The following is a 27,041-nucleotide window of genomic DNA, read 5'->3' as shown; positions in this document are numbered from 1 at the left end:
TGTCTGGGACAGACAAGAAGATGTCCACATGGGAAAGAAAACCTCCAAATCTCTGTACTTGCTGCTGTCTTTAGGCTGCTTTTATTGCTGGCCCTCTTTTTGCAGGAGCCAGTGAATGGAATGCCAAATGACAATCAGCAAACAGGGTACAGGTATTTGCAATCAGCACTTTAAGAGCATCAGCACAGAAAGAAAACAGAGAGGGAAATAGCAAAAGCATCAAAACACAGAAATGCCCATAAACACATCACCAAACAAATGCTTAAACAATACGTTCTGGGACGTAACACATATCAATCCAAAGGCCCTTCCAAACATCAGATCACATTATAGGAGCTATTCATGCAGAAATCCAGATAATCACAACTGTATGTATTTAGTTTGTTCCTAAACAGTTTAGCAGAAGTCTTGATGATTTGGTACATCAGCCCCATAACAGTGTTGCATTGTAAATGCTTGTGGGTGCAGTTTTCTCTCCTTTGTGTTTCACTGTTCTCTGTGTTGCAACAGTTTTTCTTTTTTTGGGGGGCTGGGCTCTCAGTCCTGTTCAGTGAACTATGCAGTCTCATGGGTAACAGAAAGCAAGCAAGAGCAGGGCAAATGCAGTGACTAAACAGGAAGTGGTCATACAGATCTCTGGTGGATGAAACAGTGAAACTCTTATCTCCCCACTCACAATAGAAGCTTTTTTTTTTTTAGACTGCACTGATCATAACACTAAACACTTCTGTTCTGTCATTTTATTTCCTTTGCTAAAAACTTAGTATATGTATAATAGTCTATGGTAGATTGTATATGCATTTTGCAAGTCTAAGTGTAAATAAAAGTGAATTTTCTTTAAAAAAAAAAAAAAAAAAAAGGAAAATAATGGTGCACAACTTACAACCACAATGGTGGTGTGGGTGGTTGCCAGATCATTAGTATGTGTAGGGGTTCTTTTTTTCTTTCTTTCTTTCTTTCAAGAATTACTTGTTCAGCAAACAGTACATAACTGTAAAGTAAAAGGCCTTTTAGTATTATTCTAAAAACACCTCTCTTCAGGTCATGGTACACGTATCTTGTTGCTGTGAAATCTTTACTGATTAAGAAGTTAGTCTCTGGTAATTTTTTGACTTAAGTGGTCCTGACTGAACTACAGAGTTTTGATAAAAAAACTAAGCATTTACATGTCATCTACTGACATTATTGGAAGATATAACTGATATTTATATGCATTTTGTGTTAGTAGTGTGCTATACTGTAATAACAATCTCATTGATTTACATTACAAACAATTATAAGAATTTCATCTCATTTTTGGCCATATATAAAATTGCCAAATTGCATTTTTTCTTAGTTTGAGTCTCTAATAAAAACTGAGGTGTTTTTTCCTCCTAAATATTTAAACATTTGCTAAAATCATTTAAGTTAATTTTTTTTCTCATTAATGTACACACAGCACCCCATATTGACAGAAAAACACAGAATTGTTGACATTTTTGCAGATTTATTTAAAAAAGAAAAACTGAAATATCACATGGTCCTAAGTATTCAGACCCTTTGCTGTGACACTCATATATTTAACTCAGGTGCTGTCCATTTCTTCTGATCATCCTTGAGATGGTTCTACACCTTCAATTGAGTCCAGCTGTGTTTGATTATACTGATTGGACTTGATTAGGAAAGCCACACACCTGTCTATATAAGACCTTACAGCTCACAGTGCATGTCAGAGCAAATGAGAATCATGAGGTCAAAGGAACTGCCTGAAGAGCTCAGAGACAGAATTGTGGCAAGGCACAGATCTGGCCAAGGTTACAAAAAAAAATTTCTGCTGCACTTAAGGTTCCTAAGAGCACAGTGGCCTCCATAATCCTTAAATGTAAGACGTTTGGGACGACCAGAACCCTTCCTAGAGCTGGCCGGCCAAACTGAGCTATCGGGGGAGAAGAGCCTTGGTGAGAGAGGTGAAGAAGAACCCAAAGATCACTGTGGCTGAGCTCCAGAGATGCAGTCAGGAGATGGGAGAAAGTTGTAGAAAGTCAACCATCACTGCAGCCCTCCACCAGTCGGGGCTTTATGGCAGAGTGGCCTGACGGAAGCCTCTCCTCAGTGCAAGACACATGAAAGCCCGCATATAGTTTGCCAAGATGGTGAGAAATAAGATTCTCTGGTCTGATGAGACCAAGATAGAACTTTTTGGCCTTAATTCTAAGCGGTATGTGTGGAGAAAACCAGGCACTGCTCATCACCTGTCCAATACAGTCCCAACAGTGAAGCATGGTGGTGGCAGCATCATGCTGTTTTCAGCTGCAGGGACAGGACTACTGGTTGCAATCGAGGGAAAGATGAATGCGACCAAGTACAGGGATATCCTGGACGAAAACCTTCTCCAGAGTGCTTAGGACCTCAGACTGGGCCGAAGGTTTACCTTCCAACAAGACAATGACCCTAAGCACACAGCTAAAATAACGAAGGAGTGGCTTCACAACAACTCCGTGACTGTTCTGGCCCAGCCAGAGCCCTGACTTAAACCAAATTGAGCATCTCTGGAGAGACCTAAAATGGCTGTCCACCAACGTTTACCATCCAACCTGACAGAACTGGAGAGGATCTGCTAGGAGGAATGGCAGAGGATCCCCAAATCCAGGTGTGAAATACTTGTTGCATCTTTCCCAAAAAGACTCATTGCTGTATTGGATCAAAAGGGTGCTTCTACTAAATACTGAGCAAAGGGTCTGAATACTTAGGACCATGTGATATTTCAGTTTTTCTTTTTTAATAAATCTGCAAAAATGTCAACAATTCTGTGTTTTTCTGTCAATATGGGGTGCTGTGTGTACATTAATGAGGAAAAAAATGAACTTAAATGATTTTAGCAAATGGCTGCAATATAACAAAGAGTGAAAAATTTAAGGGGGTCTGAATACTTTCCGTACCCACTGTGTATATATACTGTTGTTAATTACCATGCTGTGGTATTGTAATTATAATATCTCAAAATATAAAGACAGACCCTCATTTTGGAGGTGCAAATCATCCAGTATTGCATGGCAGTCAAAAATGACCTGTTAATCACTTTTTGAGCATAGACCTGAAAATGAAATTTCCAACTTAAATGGTCATAAATCTTGAATGCTCTGGAGCACAGACTTAAGTTTGTTCTCTACAGTCCTACGTACAGAAAAGCAGATATGAACGCTATGTGTAAATTACACGTTATGCGTTTTCCTCCCATAAAGAAAATGCTTAACGTGGCTTAATGTAAGACAGTGACATTAAAATACCAAACTCAGTAAACGCTAGACTAATAAAGCACGTGTACAGAAAAATTGGTTTGTGCAAAATTTGATCTTTTAATATCACCTAGTAGGCTACATTAATCAACATTAAGCATTTTCTTTTACAACTTTATGGGAGGAAAACACTTAACGTGTAATTAAACACGTTGCGCTCAAATTCTGGGCTCAACTACTTTTCTGTACATACTGTAGTATACTTTATTAGTATGAAATTTACTGAGTTTGGTCTTGTCATGATCACATGTTGAAATCCCCTGGTTGTCCACTAGAGGGCACTCCACCCCAGACTATTGCCACTCAGTATTGGACTTTTCCCATCATCCTCTGCCCGGTTTCATTATCACACAATAGTTTGTTTGCTCCGATAACACAGAATAAGAGAGGAGGAGAAAGAGGGTTATTATTCAGCAGCACAGTGGTATAGACAGTGTCCTGTAGAAATGTGTTAAATAAATACATCTCAAGATACATCTCTAGATAAAAAAAAAAAAAAAAAAACTGCCTTGTGGTGTGTAGTATAAAAGAGATGTGTTAGACTTACAGCCTTTACATTAGCAGGGATGTGTTACTGAAAAACGCAGGTGCAATGTAGTAAGCGCTTTAAATATTGAGAGAAAGTCTCCAAGTGGTTACCTGGGTTCTGTGGCAGAGTGATGGGTCTAAAGTCAGATATGGAGTAGTATGAATTAGACACATCCACTAAACTGTTATTTATCTCCAGATGAGTGAAAGTGACGACAGCAAAACTGCAAGAAATTCAAACACATGACAACATAATGCAGAAGACATAATAGCGTTGTGTGATTAAACACGGTATTCCAGAATATGGAGACAGCATTATGAAGCATTAGGAACACAGAGTAGTAGTTCAGTTTAGTTTAGCGATGGAAATATCCATAACACTGTTATGATGGTTTTAATGTATGCAGCACTGAAGTTATTGCAAAGGATAGGAAGTGTATTGATTTACTTGTAACTGCCTTTAGCATATAGTTCTCCATTTCTGTAACTATTCCACATAGTTTCATCTCCAATTATGCTTGTTTGGTCCTGCACACTTCTAGACCCTGTTGTGTTTTTGACAGCAGCCAGGAATGTGTTGCACCGCTCTGCTTTCCAATCCTCATAGGTGTTCAACAGGCATTGATCCAACTTAGTCCTTCTGCAACCTGCAGAAGGCAAAACTCATATTTAGTGCACCAAAGACACAATGATTACAATCCAACTCTTCTTTTTTATAATATACATGTATTTGCAAAAGCTGTTTTTAACTTTCATTTCCTTTTTTACTCCCCCATATTATATGATATATTATATTATATATTGTAATTATGATTATGATTGTGTTCAGTGTTATTGAGATCTGTATAGTTACTCCATCCTTCACTGCTGATGTTCAGAATGTACCGGTCGAGCCCACCAACAGGATGATCCCACATCACCAAGATTGAGTGATTAGAGCCTTGATTATCTAGTTTGGGAATCGCTATAGAGGGCTCTGTAGAGAGAAAGAGAGTGTCCCTTCAAGAGCAATAATTACCCAGATTGTTTGGATCAAAGGGAGTATTTGTGTTTGATTCTCCTTGTTGGAGTGTGTGTGGGAGTACGTACTTGTGAGGACAGAGGTGTTCACTGGTTCTCCCAGAAAGCCACAGGCCAAACTATATACACTGAACTGACACTCAACTCGCCAGGAGGAGTAGGCACTGAAATGACAACAATGTAGTCACAGATGTGATATACACACAGGCCTAGAGCACCACCTACAGATCATCATATCACATTTTCCTAACCAAATCAATAACACAGAATAAGAGAGGCTGAAAAAGAGGGTTATTATTCAACAGCACAGAGGTATAGACAGTGTCCTGTAGAAATGTGTGGTATAAATACATCTCAAGATACATCTCTAGATAAGAAAAAAACTGCCTTGTGGTGTGTAGTATAAAAGAGATGTGTTTGAGTAATGTGAATTGTAATACCTGTAAATGCAGAGATGGCTACAGGTTCAGAGATCATGCCGTTTACTACAGCTTGCACAGTAAAGGTGTAGTTGTTCCCGGGGATCAGGTCAGAGATCTGTGTGGTCTCATTGCTAGTCTGTATCCATCGTTCCCCATTTACACTCACATTATACAGATATGAAGATTTGTTGTTCCTCTGATAAAACCAGGACAGGCGCATCTCAGTGGTGCCGACAGGAGAGGCGGTTAAATTAGTCACCGGCAGTGGCTCTGAAAAATAATTCACAAAATTTATATTCTGCATTAGACATATTAATGTGTGTGAATTACAGTAAGCAAAGACTAATGACCTTAGAAGCCATATTGAATTTAAAGGTGCCCTAGAACTTTTTTTTTAAAGATGTAATATAAGTCTAAGGTGTCCCCTGAATGTGTCTGTGAAGTTTCAGCTCAAAATACCCCCATAGATTTTTTTAAATAAATTTTTTTAACTGCCTATTTTGGGGCATAATTAGAAACGAGCCGATTTCAGGTTGCGGCCCCTTTAAATCGCGCGCTCTCTGCCCCCCTCCCGAGCTCTTGACTCTATCACAGCATAAACAAAGTTTACACAGCTAATATAACCCTCAAAATGGATCTTTACAAAGTGTTCGTCATGCATGCGTCGGATTGTGTGAGTATTGTATTTATTTGGGTGTTTACATTTGATATTGAATGAGTTTGAGGCTGTGCTCTGTGGCTAACTGGCTAACACTGCACTGTTGGAGAGATTTATAAAGAATGAAGCTGTGTTTATGCATCATACAGACTGCAAGTGTTTAATAATGAAAATAACGACGGCTCTTGTCTCCGTGAATACAGTAAGAAACAATGGTAACTTTAACCACATTTAACAGTACATTAGCAACATGCTAACGAAACATTTAGAAAGACATTTTACAAATATCACTAAAAATATCATGTTATCATGGATCATGTCAGTTATTATTGCTCCATCTGCCATTTTTCGCTGTTTTCCTTGCTTGCTTACCTAGTCTGTTGATTCGGCTGTGCACATCCAGACGTTCTGCCCTTGTGTAATGCCTCAATCGTGGGCTGGCATATGCAAATACTGGGGGCGTACACCCCGACTGTTACGTAACAGTCGGTGTTATGTTGAGATTCGCCTGTTCTTTGGAGGTCTTTTAAACAAATGAGATTTATATAAGAAGGAGGAAACAATGGAGTTTGAAACTCACTGTATGTCTTTTCCATGTACTGAACTCTTGTTATTTAACTATGCCAAGATAAATTCAATTTTTAATTCTAGGGCACCTTTAATGTGAATGAAAACAAGGCTCTGAGAGATGGACTTACAGCCTTTACCATGACATGCACTAAATGAAGTTCACAGATCACATGGAATTGTCACAACTCACAACTTTCAAAACTGTTTCAGGGAACTTTGGTCTACTGAAAGTCTTTTGAAATGGTATTTTGTCAGCTGAACAATTGACAGGTTGTTAAACAACAGTACAATCCTTTGAACACACTGTACTTCTATCACAGCCTCATTTTCATTTTTATCAAAAATGATAAAATATGGCGCTACCTTGACTAAAGTCTGTTAGGTAGGTATGTGCAGATGTTAACATTAACGCATAATGCAAAAAGCCCATTACTTGACTGAAAACCTCATTAGGACAGACAACATTATTTATTACACATTAGTAAGTATTTAACACATTTTTGAGAGTGATGTGTAGTTTTAGACTCACTGGTGTAACGGGTAGATATTATTTTAAATTATTTTTGGAGGGGGGGACTTTTATTTTGATGGGTGGACTGATTTTCGGTGTTCGGGGCGGACTGCGAGAGAGAGAGAGGAGAGGCGCGCTGCGTTTGAGAGTGTCACAAAGAAGTGAGTGTCGTGTCGTGATCGAGAAGCTCGTTCGATGGTGTTAATCGAGGCTTTAGTAGACTAAAGAACGACAGCATCAAGTGCTTTTGTGAACTGTATCCCGCATTTCGTCATTGGAGTTTTTGTGTCGTTTTGCTCAGTGGATTGCATTGCATTGAACTGTGACGCAGCAACGTTAATAGTTCGTGAAGGCTACGAGAACTGTAAGTGCTTCTTCTAAAGTACAGTTTTCTCTTGATTGACGACGATTGAAAAGATTTGTCACGTTTTTGCGGTGTTTTGCACTCTTTATATTTAATTGAGAAGCAGCCTGCAGCCTTACGAACTGGTTTCATTCGATTCAACCGAACTGGTCTCAGTCAGTTGTTTGTTTTGCACTTGTCATCGCGCATGATAACTGCTGTATAGAACGGCTGTACATTGCCATTCGTTTGGGACGTAGTTTTTGTGAAGTTTCAAGTTTCAGACTATTTTTTTTTTTTTTTTTTTGTAACCTTGCCATCCAACGACATTGCAGATTGATTCATCTCAGTTTGATTCATTTGGGGTTCGACTCATCTTGATATTTTTTTTTTTTCATTTTTTGGGATGTTTCATTGTGGCTGAGTGATTCAGTTAGGAGTCTATTTCAACGCACGCTACGTCGAGACCACTCATCTCAAAACATTTTTCTATGGACTGTTCTTTTTCCTAAGTTTTTTTTTATATTTTGATGAACAGTGAAATGTGAGAGTTCATTTGAACTACAGAACCAAATGTGAACTGTGAATGTGAACACCTAAAGAGACGTTTCACGTAAGTGTTTCTAATGTGAAATTTCATTGTGTTTGCTATTGTTCTTGTGTTTTTTCTCAAGTGTGACTGTCTAACAGTGATCATTTGCACAGTGAAAACTCATCCTAAGTGGGGTATAGAAAAATTACAGGTGTTTTCTATTTTGAATAACCATTGGGTTTGAGTATTGTATAGGTTAAAAGTCAATAACTTTTAAATTGAAGGTGATTGTGGCGTAATGAGTTAAAAAGAAAACTCAAAGACTGTATTTGTTTTTTTGTTTTTATTTGGTGATTTTAAGTAACAAGTAATAAGATTAAGTAACACTTCATTACAAGGAAGGAAAATATATACAGAAAATAAACCCTGTTTAATTTTTGTACTTACTATCAGTGTATTATTTATTCATTTTTCTTTTGGTTGAAAGCTGTCAGGGAGTAGGGGCGTCTTACCCACTTTATTAGATCAGGGAAGGGAGGAGTATTTTAGACTGTGTCTCACATACATTTACTTCAGGAAGCCATCTTGTGACATTTCTCTCTCTGAAGCCTACCCTTGCTGGTCTGTAGAGTGCATCTCAATAAAGTAGGACACAACATATGTACACTAGTATATAATAAGACTAAAAGCACTGTTAACGGGGACTAAGATCCTTTCGTTATTCAGTCTTCCAGGGCAGCTCTAACGAATTCCCCCTACAAGACGGGCTGCATACCCCGTTACAAAAGTGGCGTCACGAACAGGATAGAATTAGGCACATTTAATTAGTCACACGTCTCCAGGCTCGCAAGTGGTTGTTCAAGTAAGATGTCTGAGCTCGAGGAACGAGAGACGAGAGACGAGAGATGGCGGAGATGCAAAGGCGGTTTGCAGAGCAGGCAGGGGCACTCGATCAAGCCAGGGCAGAGCAGAGAGAAGCCCTTTCCCTAGCAAAGGTGGTAATTGAGAGCCAGACTTCTGCACAACCGACCCCAGCTGCCAGTTATATTCCCCGAGACAGGAAGCTGCCTGAATTCAGTGGTTGCATGTCAAAGCCAGGAGAGCTGAGTATTGAAGAATGGGTGGTATCGATGAAGTCTGCATTTCAGGTCATGAGAGTTCCCACTGAGGATCGAATTGAGCTGGTGAAACAGAATCTAAAAGACGAGGCCAAGGCCACAGTGAAGTTTATGATGGATGGAAAGGAAGAGACTGTTGACAACATCTTCACTGTTCTCCTCGACACCTACGGAGATAAAGTGCCCATTGGTACGAGGCTTAAAGATTTCTATGATCGTGCTCAGAAGGTAGGGGAAACAATACGCTCCTATGCGTATGACCTTCGGGAAAGACTTAATCGTGTGCAGCGCCAAACAGAGTGGCAGATGCTGAAAATGTTTTGAAGGAGCAGTTGGTGCTAGGCTTACAAGATGACTTTTTGCGAAGAGAGATGAAGCGTAGAGTTAAAGCTGAACCAGATTTGAGTTTTGTTCAGTTGATGCAAGAAGCAATTACCTGGTCAGAAGAGGAGGAAACACAGACTCTTAGTAATGTAAGGTCCACTACCCGTGCCAGAGGGGTAGTGAATGCTGCTGCAGCACAGGATGCTTCCTCTGCTCTGTCACTGGAGAAACTGCATGAGGCAATCCAGAAGATAGCGGCTCGTCAAGAGGAACTGTATCAAGCTGTTCAAGGGAAAGAGAGAAATAGGCCACAGCAGAGCCGTCCAAAGAAGCAACCATTAAAAGACAGCGAAGGCCGTTATATTTGTTATTCATGTGGTGAACCTGGACACACCAGTCGCTTTTGTCCGCAAGGTGGCAAGTTGAGGAGGGGTCCAGCTCCATCAAAGCATCCAGTGGAGGAGTTGGTTGAAGTTAGAGAGAATGACTCCGGAGGTACGGTGCAGAAAAGCCCAGGGCCCTCATTGATTAGATGTCACACAGCGGAATGGCTGGCTGATGAAACAGCTGAAAAACATAAGGGAGGTGCTTTTGGGGATTGCCTGTCAATTGAGGTGAAGATAGCTGGTGTCAAGACCAAGTGCCTCTTAGATACAGGGTCAGAGGTGTCCACCATATCTGAGTCACACTTCAGGCAGCACTTCGAGGAGCAAAACCTGAAGTTATCCTCTGCGTGCTGGGTTAAGCTGACCGCCGCCAATGGACTGGACATTCCTGTCTTGGGATGCTTACAGGCTGATGTAGAATGTCTGGGAAAAGTACTTCTTGGGAAGTGTATATTCGTTCTGACTGACACAAGCCCTGATGTGAAGGAAATGAAAGGAATGTCTGGGATCATTGGGATGAATATACTCAATGAAGTTCAGTCCTTGTTCATCTCAGCGGAGGGAATGGAGAGGATTGATAAGTATAATCGACGAGATGAAGCTCAGGTTCGGAGAGTGCTTGCTAGAGTTGAGAAAGAAGCAGGACATCTGAGGCCCGACGGAAGGATCGGTTATGTCAAGATTGCCGGAAGACAGGCTGTCACTATTCCTCCCCGCTGTGAGAAGGTGCTGGAAGGTCGTTGTGGAGTGTCACCGAGGGTAAGTAGTCATGTGCTAGTAGAGCCAGTAGCTGGAACAAGTTTGCCAAAAGGACTTCTAGTGGCTCACGTTCTTGCCAAAACAGAGGGTGGAAAGGTCCCTGTGCGTATGGTGAACTTGAGTGGAAAGGCTGTTAGACTTGCTCCCCGAGCCAGGGTGGCTTCTGTGTATAGGCCCAAAGAGGTCATCACAAAGGATATGCTTGAATTTGAGGAAGATGATGGCGCACTTCATGTCAAGGAGTTGGTGGAAGACAAGGTTCAAGCTGATAAAAACTCACTTGTACAACTACCAGTTCCTGTTGAAGTGAACTATGAAGGACTCACACCAGAACAATGTGAGAGGCTCATTGGGTTGTTATCTAAGCACAGAGAAGTTTTCTCCAAGGATGACCAAGATTATGGCTACACCACGGCTGTGGTGCACAATATTCCTACAGGTGAAGCACCACCAATAAAGCAGCGACATCGTAGAGTACCACCACAGATATTCCAAGAGGTCAAAAGGCATGTCCAAGATCTGGTGTCCCAGGGAGTTCTCAAAGAGAGCAGCAGTCCCTGGGCATCACCCGCAGTTATCGTCATGAAGAAAGATGGCAGTGTGCGTTTCTGCTGTGATTACCGAAAGTTGAACCAAGTGACGTGTAAGGATGCATATCCGCTTCCACGGGTGGATGAGTCCTTGGACGCTTTGGGTAATAGTAAGCTGTTCTCTACACTAGACCTGACTGCTGGGTACTTTCAGGTAGCGGTGAGTGAGAAGGATCGAGAGAAGACGGCTGTCACCACCCCATTTGGCCTGTTTGAGTGGACCAGGATGCCATTCGGGTTGTGCAACGCCCCGGCCACCTTTCAGCGCCTTATGGGAGTGGTTCTTGGTGACTTGACCTTTGACGTTCTTCTGGTTTATCTGGATGATGTCATCATCTTCTCCAAAGACTTTGAGAGCCACTGTGAGAGGTTAGAAATTGTCTTCAACCGTCTGAAACAGCATGGGCTAAAGCTAAAGCCGAGCAAATGCTTTCTCTTAAGGCCAGAAGTAAAGTTTTTGGGGCACAAGATCTCCGCAGAAGGCATAAAAGTGGATAACGAAAAAATTCAAGTCCTGGACACGTGGCCAGTTCCGAAAAGTGTAAGAGAGGTCAGGCAAGTACTTGGGTTTATGAGCTACTATAGAAAATTCGTTCCAAGGTTCGCACAGATTGCCAAACCACTACATGCTTTGGTAGGTGGAGAAAAGAAAAGCAGAACCTCTACAAATTTCACCTGGAGCCAAGAATGCCAGATTGCATTTGACGAGTTGAAGGGGTGCTTGATGTCTCCCCCCATCCTCGCATACCCCGACTTCAGTTTGTCCTTCACCCTTGCCACGGATGGAAGCCATCACGGACTGGGGGCTGTACTCAGTCAGAAGCAAGGAGGGACTGAGCGTGTTGTGGCATATGCAAGCAGGGGTCTGAGAAGATCAGAGAAGAATGACAAAAACTATAGTGCGTTTAAGCTGGAACTGCTTGCGTTGAAGTGGGCAGTTACGGAAAAATTCAGAGAATACCTTATGTGTTCAAAATTCACCGTGATTACCGACCATAACCCGCTACGTTACCTTGATTCGGCTAACCTTGGCGCAGTTGAGCAACGCTGGGTAGCACAACTGGCGGAGTACAACTTTGAAGTATGCTACAAACCTGGCCGACTCAACACGAATGCAGATGCATTATCGAGAATCCCTGCCAGGGAGGAATCGGAGAAGGATGATGATGGCAAGGATTTCATCCGGCTAGGAGCTGACGAAGTGAGGGCATGTTTGTGGCCAGCCAAAAAGATTGTCCAGGAGGAACCTGAAGGTAAAGCTGCGGTGCAAGCATCTGTACGAGGAGAAATAAGTGGTTATAGCTGGAGCGAGATTGGAAAGCACCAACGAAATGACCCTGTGATCTGTCCCATTTATAAAGCAGTGGCCGAGGGCAAGAAACCAAGCAGAGTGGGTCAAAGTTGTATGGACCCGAAACTGAAGAAGCTTGCCAAGGAGTTTGACCGTCTTAAGCTGCGGCAGGGAGTGCTATTCAGATGCATCCTCGACCCTAGGGATGGAGAGGAGGTCTGGCAGGTGGTCGTTCCTGAACCTTTACAGCGTGAGGTGTATGAGGGCCAACATGAACACGGAGGTCATTTCGGGGAGAGAAGTACATAGACTCGAATGAGACGTAATTACTACTGGCCTTCTATGTCTGTGGATGTTCCATGTTGGATAAGACAGTGCAAAAGATGTATATTGGCCAAGGATGTTTTCCCCAGACTCCGAGCTCCTATGACATGTAGTAATGTCTCGGCCCCATTAGAGGTCCTCGCCATGGATTATACACAGCTTGAGCAGTCTTCTGGAGGGTACGAAAACGTACTTGTTCTTACCGATATGTTCACCAGACTCACGGTTGCTGTTCCTACCAAGAATCAGACAGCAAACACCACAGCAAAAGCTCTGATTAAGCACTGGTTTGTGTATTACGGTTGTCCGGCTCGATTGCATTCAGATCAAGGCAGGTGTTTTGAGGCCAACGTGATCAAGGAGCTTTGCAAAATCTATGGTATAGGAAAGAGCCGTACCAGCCCATACCATCCACAGGGGAACGGTCAATGTGAAAGATTCAACCGTACCATGCATGATTTGCTAAGAACCTTGCCACCAGAGAAAAAGAAGGATTGGAAGACTCACCTTCCGGAGCTGGTGATGGCTTACAACAGTCATGTCCATTCATCCACTGGTTATTCCCCATTCTATCTGATGTTTGGAAGGGATGCCCGTTTACCAATGGATGTGCTTGGGGAAAAGGATTTAGAAGAGGATGAGGTTGATAACCTGGACGATTGGGTGAAAAGTCATCATGCAAGATTGAAAACTGCTGTGGAGGTTGCAAACGCAGTGTCTCAAGAGGCATCCAAAAGAAGAAAGAGGATATATGACCGCAAGTCATTTGGAGCTCTTGTGAGGCCTGGAGATCGGGTGCTACTGCGTAACCACAAACACAGGGGTAGAAACAAAATTCAGGATAAATGGGAAGACACACTGTACATAGTAGTAAAGCAAAATCACTCAGACATACCCGTGTTTACTATTAAACCAGAAAAGGGGGGTTCAGTGAAGGTAGTACACAGGGATCAGCTTCGGCACTGTTCATTCCCGACACCTACGACACCGTGTGCACACCAGCGCGGATTGAGAGACAAGCCAGAGTCAGACACAGACATGTCAGACATTATCTGTTTTCCAGAAACTGCACAACATTCCACTTACCGTGCACACACAAGGGTGGATCAAGGGGAGTCAGGGGAAGTAGGACAGCATGACAGCAATGAGGGTCAGGCTGCAACATTAGAATCAGAGTTGAGGGTACAAGATGATTCAGATGATGCTGATGTTTCAGAAGTTGAAAGAGAAAGTGTTCCTGAGTTCAGACGTTCTCAGAGGCAAAACAAGGGTACCTTACCTGTGAAATACAGGGATGACTACATTCTAAAATAAGAGTCCATAAAGTTCTGTAACCTTTAAGGTATTTGGAGATTGAGTTGTACATTTGTAATGTGATGTCTTCCTAATATGTTGTTTGTGTTTCAGAGATGAATCTGCTGGAAATGTCGATGGAGTGGCAGGGTTTAGCAGGGGGGAAATGTAACGGGTAGATATTATTTTAAATTATTTTTGGAGGGGGGGACTTTTATTTTGACGGGTGGACTGATTTTCGGTGTTCGGGGCGGACTGCGAGAGAGAGAGAGGAGAGGCGCGCTGCGTTTGAGAGTGTCACAAAGAAGTGAGTGTCGTGTCGTGATCGAGAAGCTCGTTCGATGGTGTTAATCGAGGCTTTAGTAGACTAAAGAACGACAGCATCAAGTGCTTTTGTGAACTGTATCCCGCATTTCGTCATTGGAGTTTTTGTGTCGTTTTGCTCAGTGGATTGCATTGCATTGAACTGTGACGCAGCAACGTTAATAGTTTGTGAAGGCTACGAGAACTGTAAGTGCTTCTTCTAAAGTACAGTTTTCTCTTGATTGACGACGATTGAAAAGATTTGTCACGTTTTTGCGGTGTTTTGCACTCTTTATATTTAATTGAGAAGCAGCCTGCAGCCTTACGAACTGGTTTCATTCGATTCAACCGAACTGGTCTCAGTCAGTTGTTTGTTTTGCACTTGTCATCGCGCATGATAACTGCTGTACAGAACGGCTGTACATTGCCATTCGTTTGGGACGTCGTTTTTGTGAAGTTTCAAGTTTCAGACAATTTTTTTTTTTTTTTTTTTTTTTTGTAACCCTGCCATCCAACGACATTGCAGATTGATTCATCTCAGTTTGATTCATTTGGGGTTCGACTCATCTTGATATTTTTTTTTTCATTTTTTGGGATGTTTCATTGTGGCTGAGTGATTCAGTTAGGAGTCTATTTCAACGCACGCTACGTCGAGACCACTCATCTCAAAACATTTTTCTATGGACTGTTCTTTTTCCTAAGTTTTTTTTTATATTTTGATGAACAGTGAAATGTGAGAGTTCATTTGAACTACAGAACCAAATGTGAACTGTGAATGCGAACACCTAAAGAGACGTTTCACGTAAGTGTTTCTAATGTGAAATTTCATTGTGTTTGCTATTGTTCTTGTGTTTTTTCTCAAGTGTGACTGTCTAACAGTGATCATTTGCACAGTGAAAACTCATCCTAAGTGGGGTATAGAAAAATTACAGGTGTTTTCTATTTTGAATAACAATTGGGTTTGAGTATTGTATAGGTTAAAAGTCAATAACTTTTAAATTGAAGGTGATTGTGGCGTAGTGAGTTAAAAAGAAAACTCAAAGACTGTATTTGTTTTTTTGTTTTTATTTGGTGATTTTAAGTAACAAGTAATAAGATTAAGTAACACTTCATTACAAGGAAGGAAAATATATACAGAAAATAAACCCTGTTTAATTTTTGTACTTACTATCAGTGTATTATTTATTCATTTTTCTTTTGGTTGAAAGCTGTCAGGGAGTAGGGGCGTCTTACCCACTTTATTAGATCAGGGAAGGGAGGAGTATTTTAGACTGTGTCTCACATACATTTACTTCAGGAAGCCATCTTGTGACATTTCTCTCTCTGAAGCCTACCCTTGCCGGTCTGTAGAGTGCATCTCAATAAAGTAGGACACAACATATGTACACTAGTATATAATAAGACTAAAAGCACTGTTAACGGGGACTAAGATTCTTTCGTTATTCAGTCTTCCAGGGCAGCTCTAACGAATTCCCCCTACAAGACGGGCTGCATACCCTGTTACACTGGTATTACACTGTATGAACTGTGAGGGTCCAGATATGCTGGCAACTATTATGAGTGTTCTGACACTGCAATTATACGGAGTCCCAGGCTGCAACTGAGTAATCTGATAATTGTTGGATGTGGTACTGAGAGTCTGATCGGGTGAAGAGATGCTGACACTGTAGGAGAACAGGTTGGAGGTCCCATTCAGGGGAAGCCACGTCAGATTGACTGAACTGGTGCTGACAGTAGAAACCACCAGTTTTTGCACTGCATTAGGAACTGTAGAAACACAAACAACCACACAATCAGTAAAAATATACTGTAAACCTAATTGTGGAGTTAATTTTTAGTTTACACCATTAACAGCTTAGGTTAAATGCAGTGTGCTGTACAGTACCTGTATATGCAGTGAGATTTACAAGTGAGCTCCTGAGATCTTTTACTCCTATGGTGACCACAGCGATGTCATACTGACTGCCCGATAATAAATTTGTGAGCGTCGCGGTTAAAGAGGTGGTTTGATGCAAAGTCAGGTTGACCCCTGACAGACTGGATCTATACGACACTTCATAGGACACGTTCAATCCATCCATTGATAAGGGTTTTGACCACAGCAAAGAAATAGATCCATTAGTCTGGCCGCTCACGCTGAGAGCTTCAGGCGGGTTAGGCTCTGAGGGGAAACATCACATACACACACTATAAATGCTCCTGCAGATGTAATAAATGCATTAAGGTTTTGTTTGATGTTCTGATGATGAGATGGAGTGTGTGAAGCTTTTCTGACTCACTAGTGGCAAACTGCACAATGTTAGAGATGTTCTTCAGGGCTCCACTGACGGAGGTGACTGTGAGGTTGTAAACACGTCCTACCATGAGGTTACTGATTACTGAAGAGTTGGTTGAGACGGTGATGATCTTCAACTCCGCACCGGACACGCTCACCTCATATGAGTCCACATGACCGAGAGGGGGTGTCCAGGCCAAGGTCAAACTGCTGTTTGTGGAATTCAGCAAAGTGATATTCTCCACTTGTGCTGGAACTGAACACGGGTAAACAGACCTTCATTAACATACATACACAACCGTTCAAAAGTTTGGGGTCAGTAGTAAGAAATTAATATATTTCTTCAGGAACAATGCATTGAATTGATCAAAAAATGACAGTAAAGACATTTATAATGTTACAAAAGATTTCTTTTTCAAATAAATGCTGTTCACAAAAATATTAAGCAGCACAACCATTTTCAAAATTGATAATAATAATAATAATAAATATTTCTTGGCCACCAAACCAGCATGATTTCTGAAGGATCATGTGACACTGGTGACTGAGTAACGGCTGATAACATAAAATAAATAAAATATAAAAACACACTCAAAAAGAAAACAGTTATTTCAAATTATAATAATGTTTCCCAATATTACCGTTTTACTGTATTTTTGATCAAATGAATGCAGCCTGGAAGAACACGAGAGACTTCTTTCAAAAACACTAAAATAAGTTTATCAACCTCAAACTTTGAATGGTAATGTAGAAGTACATTTCACAGCCATTGGCATCCACACACAAACCTTGGATGGATTTACTCCACATTACAATAGAGACATCTTTAAATCCCTTAATCTTTTCTGCCTACAGTACTTACTTGTGTTTTGGGATATCTCAACAGTGCGCCCCTCAGTGCGGTTATCAGAGGCCACTGAGGTGACGTTGAAGGTGTATTTGGTGCCGGGTGCAAGTTGTGAGATTTGCATGAAGGTTTGGTTAGTAGTGAGCAGGTTTACATCCCAAGCTACTTTATAATATGGGCTAATGCCATTTCGAAGTGTCCAGCTCAGGTTCAGTGAGCTCACAGTGATGGAGTTCACAGACAGGTTACTAACAGGCTCTGGGTCTGTCAGTGCAAGAAAGTGGACATGGACTTGTATGAGTGCAAGAAAGTCAACAAAGACACCCAAAAAATAACAATTCTGTCATTATTTACTCTCATGACAAAGATGTTTGGCAGACCATTCACCCTGCTTTTTGCAATACACTGAAAGTGGATGAGACCAAAGGCTGTCAAGCTTCAAAAAGGAAAAGCTCTCACGGTTCATTTGTGCATTTAATTTCAGTGATGTCACATGCAAGAACCAATAGATTTGGCATCAGTTATGTCATAACTGTCTTCATGCACAATATTTGTATATGCACAAATAAGATGTGAGAGCTGCAACAAAGGGGACAAATTTCTAAAGTTTTCAATGAGTATCATACTGTATAATTTTAGAAAACTTGGGATACAGAGCCCTGAGTAATATGGTGCATTTATGTCCTTTCTAGAACTTGACAGACTGGTCAAATGAGTCATATGAAGGAAAGTCGCATGAGTTTCCTTTCTGAACAACAGTGGCCTCGTTGCTCAAAACCACTCAACCCACTGAAAGCGTTAATGTCTGATTTAGAAGCAGCAAAGACTTACAGGTGGAGAAGTTTCCACAGCAGCACGCATTTGAGCAGTTGATTTTGAAGAAATATGTGTTTCCAGGCTGCAGATCAGTCACTATGATGCTACTCTGAGTTTTCGCTGATTGGTTTTTTCTATGCCGTGGCACCAGTCAATCAGAAGTATTTCCAAATCCACGCAACCATATATATCGTACCCTAGCCTGCGATTGACAAGCTGCGCAATGTGAAAGTGCTGTTATCCCTCCTTGTTTTATTTGACTAAGCTGAACAAATTTGTATTTGCTCAGTAGCAGCAGCAACAGCAGCAGCGTAGCAGATCTTCATGCCCCAATTCAAATGCTGGTTAATTTAGCCCACTCTTGAGTTGTCGTGACTGAATTACTATTATTATTAATTACTAATTAGTATTAGGCATTGGTATGAGCAGGACTACTACTGTAATGTAAACAATAATCAATGACTGTGTGTGAATCTATACTTGCCTCAAATCAAAATGAATACCCCCCCCATATTGCCCCCCCCCTTCTCTTTTTTCTGTTTACCTTTGATGCTATAAAACATTTTCTTGAAAACTCATCAATAAAAATAAAGTTAAAAAAAAAGAAAGGGACATTAGAGATGATTATACTTACAGTCAGAGTAAATATGAGGGATCTGGGGAAGAAAACAACATTGTAACTTGTCAGACTTATTGCTTTTAAGAGGCTTAAGAAAGTTTCAAACTACAAAAGCACAACTTTACTAAATAAGTGCATTGTGAAATATCTATGTCACTGCTGGAACTGCTAACTTACTATTCCTCTGCTGTCATCACTTCATTGATCCTCGCACTGCACGCATGCAAAAAAAGCTCACCTCATCATCATCATCATCATCATCATCAGATTTGAAAGTAACGGTCTCTCTCATCAAAGCCTGCCGCCGCATCCGTGGTTTGTGCGGCTATCCGTTATAAGGTTTGTAAACTCAAAATATAAACACGCAGTCTACTCACTATATGTGCAAACACATACACATTATCTTAATTTATTATACATTAGGCTACTACGTTTTTACAGTGTTTACAAAGTGTTTTAGTCTTTTTTTATAAAAAAAAAAAAAAAAAAAGATTGTGTGGCTTCAGAAGACTTACAACAACTCATAACACATGAGTTGTGGACTCGTACGATACTTTTTAGGATCTTTTCTTGGACATTTTTGGAGCTTAGAATATTTATCCATTTTACATAGATTGATGCATTGAATTGAATGAGACTTGAATTGATTCATGAATGATTTACACAATTTTTTTTCTGTTTGTGTTTCATGCAATGAAATTGAACGGTGACTGCATTATGCCTGAGATCTGCTTGTGGGTTCCACAGACAGAAAGTCAAACAGGTTTGGAATGTCAAGGCTGAGGAAATTATTTTAAGTTTACAACTATCACTTTAATAATGTTACTAACAGTAAATTTTGTACTTTGCAGGGATCTTGGCCTAGTATGCTGAAACACAGGTTTAAACAGGAATAAAAATCCTTCTGTAGACCAGAATATCATTGAAGTGCCTGGATCATCCACCAGAAAACAGAGAAAAGAAGCCTAGCAGAAAACAAAGCTACTGTATCTTTTTACTTTTCTGACTTATTAATTACCTCAAATGTACCTGTCACAGTCTGTTTAGTTTCAGTTTTAGTTTATGGACTTTCTGTTTACATTCTATGGTCACATGTTCTGTTTCCCGCCTTCATTATTAGTTCATCTATATCACCTGTGTCTTATTAATCATCCTTGTTATGTTTGCTATTTAGTTCCTCCTGTTCACTCAGTCTTTGTCTGTTCACCATTTGACTATGTTGTGTTGCACCTCTCTGCCTGTTCTCCTGTGGATTATTGTATTAAACTGATATTTGGATATATTCTCATCGTCTGTGTTACCTTCCGGCAACCAACCATAACAGATGAACGGACCGCCCAAATTTGATGAACGGGCCAAGTTCATCACCGTGGCCCAGGAAAGCCACGATTTTTTTCATTTTGCCACAAACTATTGTTTTTTGGCTAAACAGACCTCTAGAGGATGACACCCTCAAGGACCTGTTCTGGATCGGGGCCAACCTCTACCATGCCACCCACCTTCCAGACACCACCGGACTAAGTTGGAGGGAAGCCGTATTTTGGTGTCTGGAAAGCGTGCGGTCCCGATTCAGAACCCGGCCAGACCCAGAGCCCAGTCCGTTACCACCGCAATTGACGACACCTGTGCCCCCCACAGACTGGAAGCTTCCGCCGCGACGCTAGAGCCTACACCCGAGGACAAAGAGGTGGAGCTCAACATCGCCCCGGAGCCGAAGCACCGTCAGGAATCTGACCAGGGGTGTGAGCCGATGTCATCGTCCATCGCCGTGGGAGTCCTAGTGGAGTTCGAGGGGATGGATGCGAGCCCTGCCCAAACCCCCGCCACTGAGAGCGAGCAACAGTTGGACTTATTGGACAGTTTTATAGAGAGTGGTGAGGGAAATACTTTGTATTCCTGCATTTCTAATGATTCTGATTCTTCGACAGTTCTATCATTCCCTCCCAACCACCCTCTCCCACCACCTCAAATAACTACCAGTAAGGACACTTCATCTTTGGGTTCCTGTGCCACTCATTTCCAGAACATCGCCAAGCCTGTCACCCAGCCATCATCACCTCTCATCATTCCCATTGACTCACCTCATCCTCCTTTCAGTGGCGAGGCTTCATCATGGTCCTGCTGGGAGGTCACTCCTTCTGGGCGTCAGGAGTCCATGGCTCTGCCTCCTGCCTTGTCGTGCTCTGTTCTGCCTCGACCCGTCGACCTGGCTCCTGCACCTACACTCCTCCTCCCCTCGACTCCGGCTCCGACCATCGAGCATTCAGACTCGCCAGGCTCCCTCGGTACGTCGGCTCCCCCTGGGTCGGACGTCGCCAAGCCTCCGCTGCGGACTTGCGGGCCGTATGCTGCTCTTTGGCCCTCAACCCCTTCGGCTTCGGCAAGCTCCGCCCTCCCTCAGGCTCCACCTCCGCCCTCGTTCGCTCCAGCTCGTCCTCTGCTCTCCACTTTCGCCTCGGAGAGTCGTCACTGCGGCTTCGTCGCGGCAGCCCAGGTCATCGGCATCCCATCACCGCCTCGGACTTCCGTCTGCGCGGGGATTCCACACTCCAAGGCTCCGTCACCGTTGGTCATCTCCACGAACCCACCATCAAGGCTCCTACCACCGTTGACGTCCCCTTGGGTCATCGCCTTGGCTGTGCTCTGGGTCACATCCACCTGGCCACTCCTACCTCCTCCAATCCCGCCCTGGTCGTTGTCCTCCATCCATCTGCCTGTCTCTAGTTCCTGCCCCTGGCCACACCCTCATCCTCCTCCCAAGCCGCCTCCATTTCTCCTTCCACGGCGTGAGGACACCCCTTTTCGGAGGGGGGGCGTAATGTCACAGTCTAGTTTCAGTTTCAGTTTATGGACTTTCTGTTTACATTCTATGGTCACATGTTCTGTTTCCCGCCTTCATCATTAGTTCATCTATATCACCTGTGTCTTATTAATCATCCTTGTTATGTTTGCTATTTAGTTCCTCCTGTTCACTCAGTCTTTGTCCGTTCACCGTTTGACTATGTTGTGTTGCACCTCTCTGCCTGTTCTCCTGTGGATTATTGTATTAAACTGATATTTGGATATATTCTCCTCGTCTGTGTTACCTTCCGGCAACCAACCGTAACAGTACCTTGTGAAGATTTTATTATTGATTGGATTTTATTTTGCCGTGAGTAAAGGTGCAGTCACATTTGTGACACTTCTGTGAAATCACTCAGGCAAAAAGGCCCATTGATCATTATCAGCAATATAGCGACGTATTATATGACGCAGCTCACATAGGAGTCACTTTCAATCAGCTTTCTGTTGGTCAAATCTGGCAAATGAGTAACCAACTTGGACCCATAGTGAAATTTTTGACCACACATGAAATTAATGACTGTGTGGATTTCTATTGAAATTACTGGAATTCATTCTCCAAACAGCAGCAAATTTTACTGCACCTTAAAGGGTTAGTTCACTCAAAAATGAAAATTCTGTCATTAATTACTCACCCTCATGTCATTCTACACCCATAAGACCTTCGTTCATCTTCAGAACACATATTAAGATATATTAAGTCATGTAAACCAATTGAAATTTCAAAAACGCTTATCATGTAACAAAGCCTTGTTTGCTGAAATCACATGACTTTGGCAATTTTATATGCACTCCAAACCACTGATTTGAAACAAAAGATTCGTACAGCTTCGAAGCTTCATGAAGAAATCACCCATCACTAGATATTGTTGAATAAATTCATTATTTAGCTTTTTTGGCACAAAAAAAAGTATTCTCGTCGCGTCATAACATTAAGGTTGGACTACTGTAGTCACATGAACTGTTTTAAATATGTCTTTAGTTGCTTTCTGGGCATTGAAAGTTAATTGTCTTGCTGTCAATGGAGGCCTCACTGAGCCATCGGATTTTATCAAAAATATCTTAATATGTGTTCCAAAGATGAACAAAGGTCTCACGGGTGTGTAAATGTGGTAAATGGAAGCTTAAACATGTTTGTTTAACGTACAAGAACCAATGAGTTTCATTCTCATGTTCCACAGCACATTTGACCTTCAGCAAGAACCAATGAGGTGGTTCGGTTCGGTTGAGCTTCTGTTTTTGTTCGCCGAGCAATGTTTACATGTGAATAAAAGCCTAAAATAAATCTGTTCACCGTTTAAAATGATGGAGTTTATTCAGAAAATTTGGACAAAACCACTCAATTCATATGGATTAGTTTTACAATCTATGAACTTTTTGAAACGTCAAATTGGTAGTTGCTTAACTGTCTATGGAGGGACAGAAATCACTCAGATTTCATCAAAAAATCTCTTCATTTGTGTTCCGAAGACGAACGAAGGTCTTACGGGTGTGGAACGACATGAGGGTGAGTAATTAATGGCAGAACTTTCATTTTTGGGTGAACTAACCCTTTAATGTCATTTTTTTTTTTACATTGATTTATTACATGGAACATTTGTGCTTCCATGCATTTTGTTGAGATGTCTATTCTTGTATAGCCTATTGTATATAAATGGTTGATTATTCATGTTGCTTATGTATTACACTATTTTTTGAATGTGTATTGATATTAAAGCTTTTTTTAAGTGCATGCAGGTGTATGTAATAAAATGGATCTATATGCAATAAACAATTTTTATTTTGCATTTGTTTCAGTTTTTCAATTTATTTATTATAATAGAAGTTAAGGGTAACCATAGTCCCAACATGAAAATGTTGGTACTATGGAGGCACCTGGAGGCACCCAAAGCGGTTCCACACAATGCTTCATCTAAGGGTTCCTCAGGAAACCTGGGGGGTTCCTCAGAGAACTGGCCCTTTTGAAAGGATGCCTAGAGGATCTACAGACGGTTCTCCCGGTGTGGTAAAGTGAAGAACCCCAAAAGCGCCCTCCAGGCACCTTTTATTTTTACAGTGTAGGGTGTTATTAGAGTAGTCTTTAAAAAGAGGGTAGCATTACTGTTATACAATAATGTGGTGTGGTCACATGTATCTACAAAAAACATTGTTTACTATATAAAATGTTTGTGCTCTTATGTTCCACACCACATTTGCATCATTATAAATCATGTAACAACTAGTAATATAGTGGCAGACACAATTTGCATGTTAGCGTTACTTCTCCATTTGGTCAATGTAGAGACAAACCTACAATCTTTCCACTGCCATGATGAAAGACTACTCACATAACTCATGGATGTTTTAAACTTCGGGGTGTGTGTGTGTGTGTGTGTGTGTGTGTCTGTGTGTGTTTGTTAGGGGTGGGAATCTTTAGTCACCTCACGATCCGATCCAATCCGATTCCGATTCTGGGAGTCACGATTAGTTTCCAAAATGATTCTACTTTTTTTTCTTTTTCTTATTAATTAATTAATTAATTAAAATACTAAAAACAATTGTTTGTTAAAAATTTTAAACTTATATAACATACAAGCAAGTAGCAAATAATAAAGAGGAGCAAAGAAACACATTACAAGCAATAAACAAATAGTGCTTTCAGTATTTAAGATTATGTTTTCCATTCAAAAACTGTGAGTGATTTTTCTTTCTCATCTTTACTGTTGTTTGATTGTTACTATGAGAACATAGACGGCGGGAGCTCTGAAAGCTACATTCACGCACGGATCTCTTTTGAAATATAAATAATATGGTTTATCCTGTGCGTTTAATCCCTTAAGCATCAGATTTAACCCTTTGATGCACAAGCTATGAAAACCCCTTCTAATGCACAACATGAGTCAAAAATGACCCGTATTCATTTGCTATGTTATTTCAATCATGGTTTAGTGTTTCTTTGCTGAATCTTTGAAAGAATATATTATGTCATTCAAAAAGAAAGGAAAAATTAAAATAAGGATTTGTTTATTGAGGAATACCTGGAATAATGAATGATGAAATTAATTTCTTGTAATATATGTGATATAGAAAATAATAACTCATTCAGGTCACTTTAGACCCATGCTGTATATGTCTTTTCAGCAACACTGACAGACATAAAGGGTGACCAGTAGCATTGATTTATGACAAAAAATAAAAAATTATGAAATATAATATATAGCCTAATATATGAAATATGATAAGACTTACATCCATCAAATATACAAAAGCAGCCATGTTGACATGTGAAATGTGTGGCAGATTAACAGTTTTCTGCAGTAAATATGTTCCTACTTGCAAAAATTTGCAAATATTAAAGATTTATATATATGGGTCATTTTTGACCCATGTGTGTAAAACAGATGTAGAAACACAAAAACTGTGTTTGTTTATAAAGTAAGAAAGAAAAAATAAACATGATTTGTAGAAAATCAAAAACAAGATATTTAATGAATATCTGAAATAAATAAATAATAAAATACATTTCTTTCTAATATTCAGCAAAGAATCACTCAGCCATGATTGAAATAACATAGGAACTGAATACGGGTCATTTTTTTTAACTATGTTGTGCATTAGAAGGGTAGTGATACAAAAATGATTTTTATTCAAAAAGTAAGAAAGAAAAAATTAAAATGAGGATTTGTGATGATCAAAAACAAGTTCATTGAGGAATACCTGGAATACTGAATGATGAAATTAATTTCTTGCAAAGATATAGAAAATAAAATCTCAGTCGGGTCATTTTTGACCTATGTTGTGCATCAAAGGTTTAAAAAAGGAGACGAACGCGAATCTAAACATTCAACACAAACACTTGTGCACTTACCCAGACGACCACGGCAAACAAGACAGCTGCACGGAAGACACTGGCCTGGAGTAAATAATGCTGACCCATACTGGCAAAAAAAGTTTGTCATATCATAATTTGGTTAATTTCTCAGTCTTTGTTGTCTGAAGGAAACTATCTGTGTATTGTATACGATAAAAACGCTCCTGATGCGCGATGCTGCTCATTCCTGCTTCAGGTGCTCTTGAACTTTTCTCATCTTGACTCTTTCTCTTCTCTGGGCGTTATGGGCGGGGCGAAATGATTAGCCACGCCCCCATGTCTTTTATCCAGCAGACTAGACATCAACATTTATAACACCACCAGCGGACGTTCACCCTTAATAAAGGCATACAGTTTATCAGTGCACTGCAGAAAATCGACCCATGACCTTGGTGAAGAGAAACTTTAAAACGTAGCCAAAATATTGATGAAATGTTAATAAATAAGGATCTCAAAATAAGTGAGACTGGGGCTCTCTATTCATGTGTAAACTTTTAAGCATATGACACTGCATAATTTCCGTTGATTTTTTAGGCTATTAAGTGTTGTGTTTGTTATCAGAGATATTCTAACACGTGTCTTGTTATAAAGAGTGTTTCTTCTTGTTGCTGTGAAATCTTTGCTGATTTTTCTAAATGTAAGAATAACTTTTATATTGTTAGTAATATTAGTAACTGAAGCAATAGGTTTACTTGATTATGCATATATCTTTTTGCATATATATATATCCTTTTCAGAAAAAAACATGTTAAAATGTATAAAACGTTTACTTTAAGTTATTATTGGTCTCTGATTAAAATTCCTCCTAAATATTTATAGAGTGTGACAAGTAGCTCTATGTACAGCTATATGCACATGGGAATTCAGAGTCTCATAACCAAGGTGCCAAAACTCATGCTGCGTTTGCGTATGATGACCACGAGCGGCGCTGCTGGCATGGTCATCAATGCAGGCTATAGTTCAGCACCACTAGATGGAAGCAGTTACTTATGAAATATGAAGAAAGAAAGAAAGAAAGAAAGAAAGAAAGCCTGTTGTTAAAAAACAAAATGTGAAGACAGACCCTCATTTTGGAGGTGCAAATCATCCAGTATTACATGGCAATCAAAAATTAACGAATGTTTTTTATTTAATATTTTGTATTTTTAGGGAATTTTTTGGTACTAAATTATATTTATGGAATAGCTATGATCCATTTATTACCTGTTAATCACTTTTTCAGCATAGACCTGAAAATGAAATTTCCAATATAAACTGTCGTAAATCTTGAATGCTTTGGAGCACAGACTTAAGTTTGGTTTCTTTTTAAAGACAGAAGACTTGGCAGATTATTGCTAAAGTGATTATTAGTTAAGTGCAATTGTTTGTATACTGGGTAGGGCGGAACGATAAATTTATCAAAAACCACAAATCCCTTTACTCTAAGGCTATGTCACGATCAGCTGCTGGGTCATTATTTAGTAGAATGTAAGAACTACATGATGTTTCTCTCTGTCTGTTCTCTCTGTTTCTCTCTCTCTCTCTGTAGTTTTTATTGTAAATGCAT

The 27,041-nt window shown here is 40.6% G+C and overlaps 2 protein-coding genes across 2 annotated transcripts; one reads left to right on the top strand and one right to left on the bottom strand.

The window, feature by feature from the left end:
- Positions 1-3,784: 3,784 nt before the first annotated feature.
- LOC125264986 (receptor-type tyrosine-protein phosphatase eta-like) lies at positions 3,785-25,733 on the bottom strand. The gene is made up of 11 exons (XM_048184844.1): positions 25,493-25,733; positions 18,820-18,841; positions 17,385-17,633; positions 16,527-16,778; positions 16,133-16,408; positions 15,754-16,014; positions 5,264-5,515; positions 4,893-4,987; positions 4,657-4,779; positions 4,252-4,450; positions 3,785-4,027 (listed from the first exon to the last, which is right to left on the bottom strand). Exons 1-8 carry the CDS (start codon positions 25,559-25,561, stop codon positions 4,911-4,913), a joined length of 1,458 nt encoding a protein of 485 aa, XP_048040801.1. The 5' UTR covers positions 25,562-25,733; the 3' UTR covers positions 3,785-4,027; positions 4,252-4,450; positions 4,657-4,779; positions 4,893-4,910.
- On the top strand, positions 18,832-21,871 carry LOC125264987 (protein enabled homolog). Its single transcript, XM_048184845.1, has 2 exons — positions 18,832-19,567; positions 19,656-21,871. The coding sequence occupies exon 2, from the start codon at positions 20,555-20,557 to the stop codon at positions 21,707-21,709; it is 1,155 nt and encodes a 384-aa protein (XP_048040802.1). The 5' UTR covers positions 18,832-19,567; positions 19,656-20,554; the 3' UTR covers positions 21,710-21,871.
- Positions 25,734-27,041: the final 1,308 nt, after the last annotated feature.

This window comes from Megalobrama amblycephala, linkage group LG3 (assembly GCF_018812025.1).
Source record: "Megalobrama amblycephala isolate DHTTF-2021 linkage group LG3, ASM1881202v1, whole genome shotgun sequence".
NCBI classification, from domain to species: domain Eukaryota; kingdom Metazoa; phylum Chordata; class Actinopteri; order Cypriniformes; family Xenocyprididae; genus Megalobrama; species Megalobrama amblycephala.
This window is presented reverse-complemented; position numbering and strand designations above follow the sequence as displayed.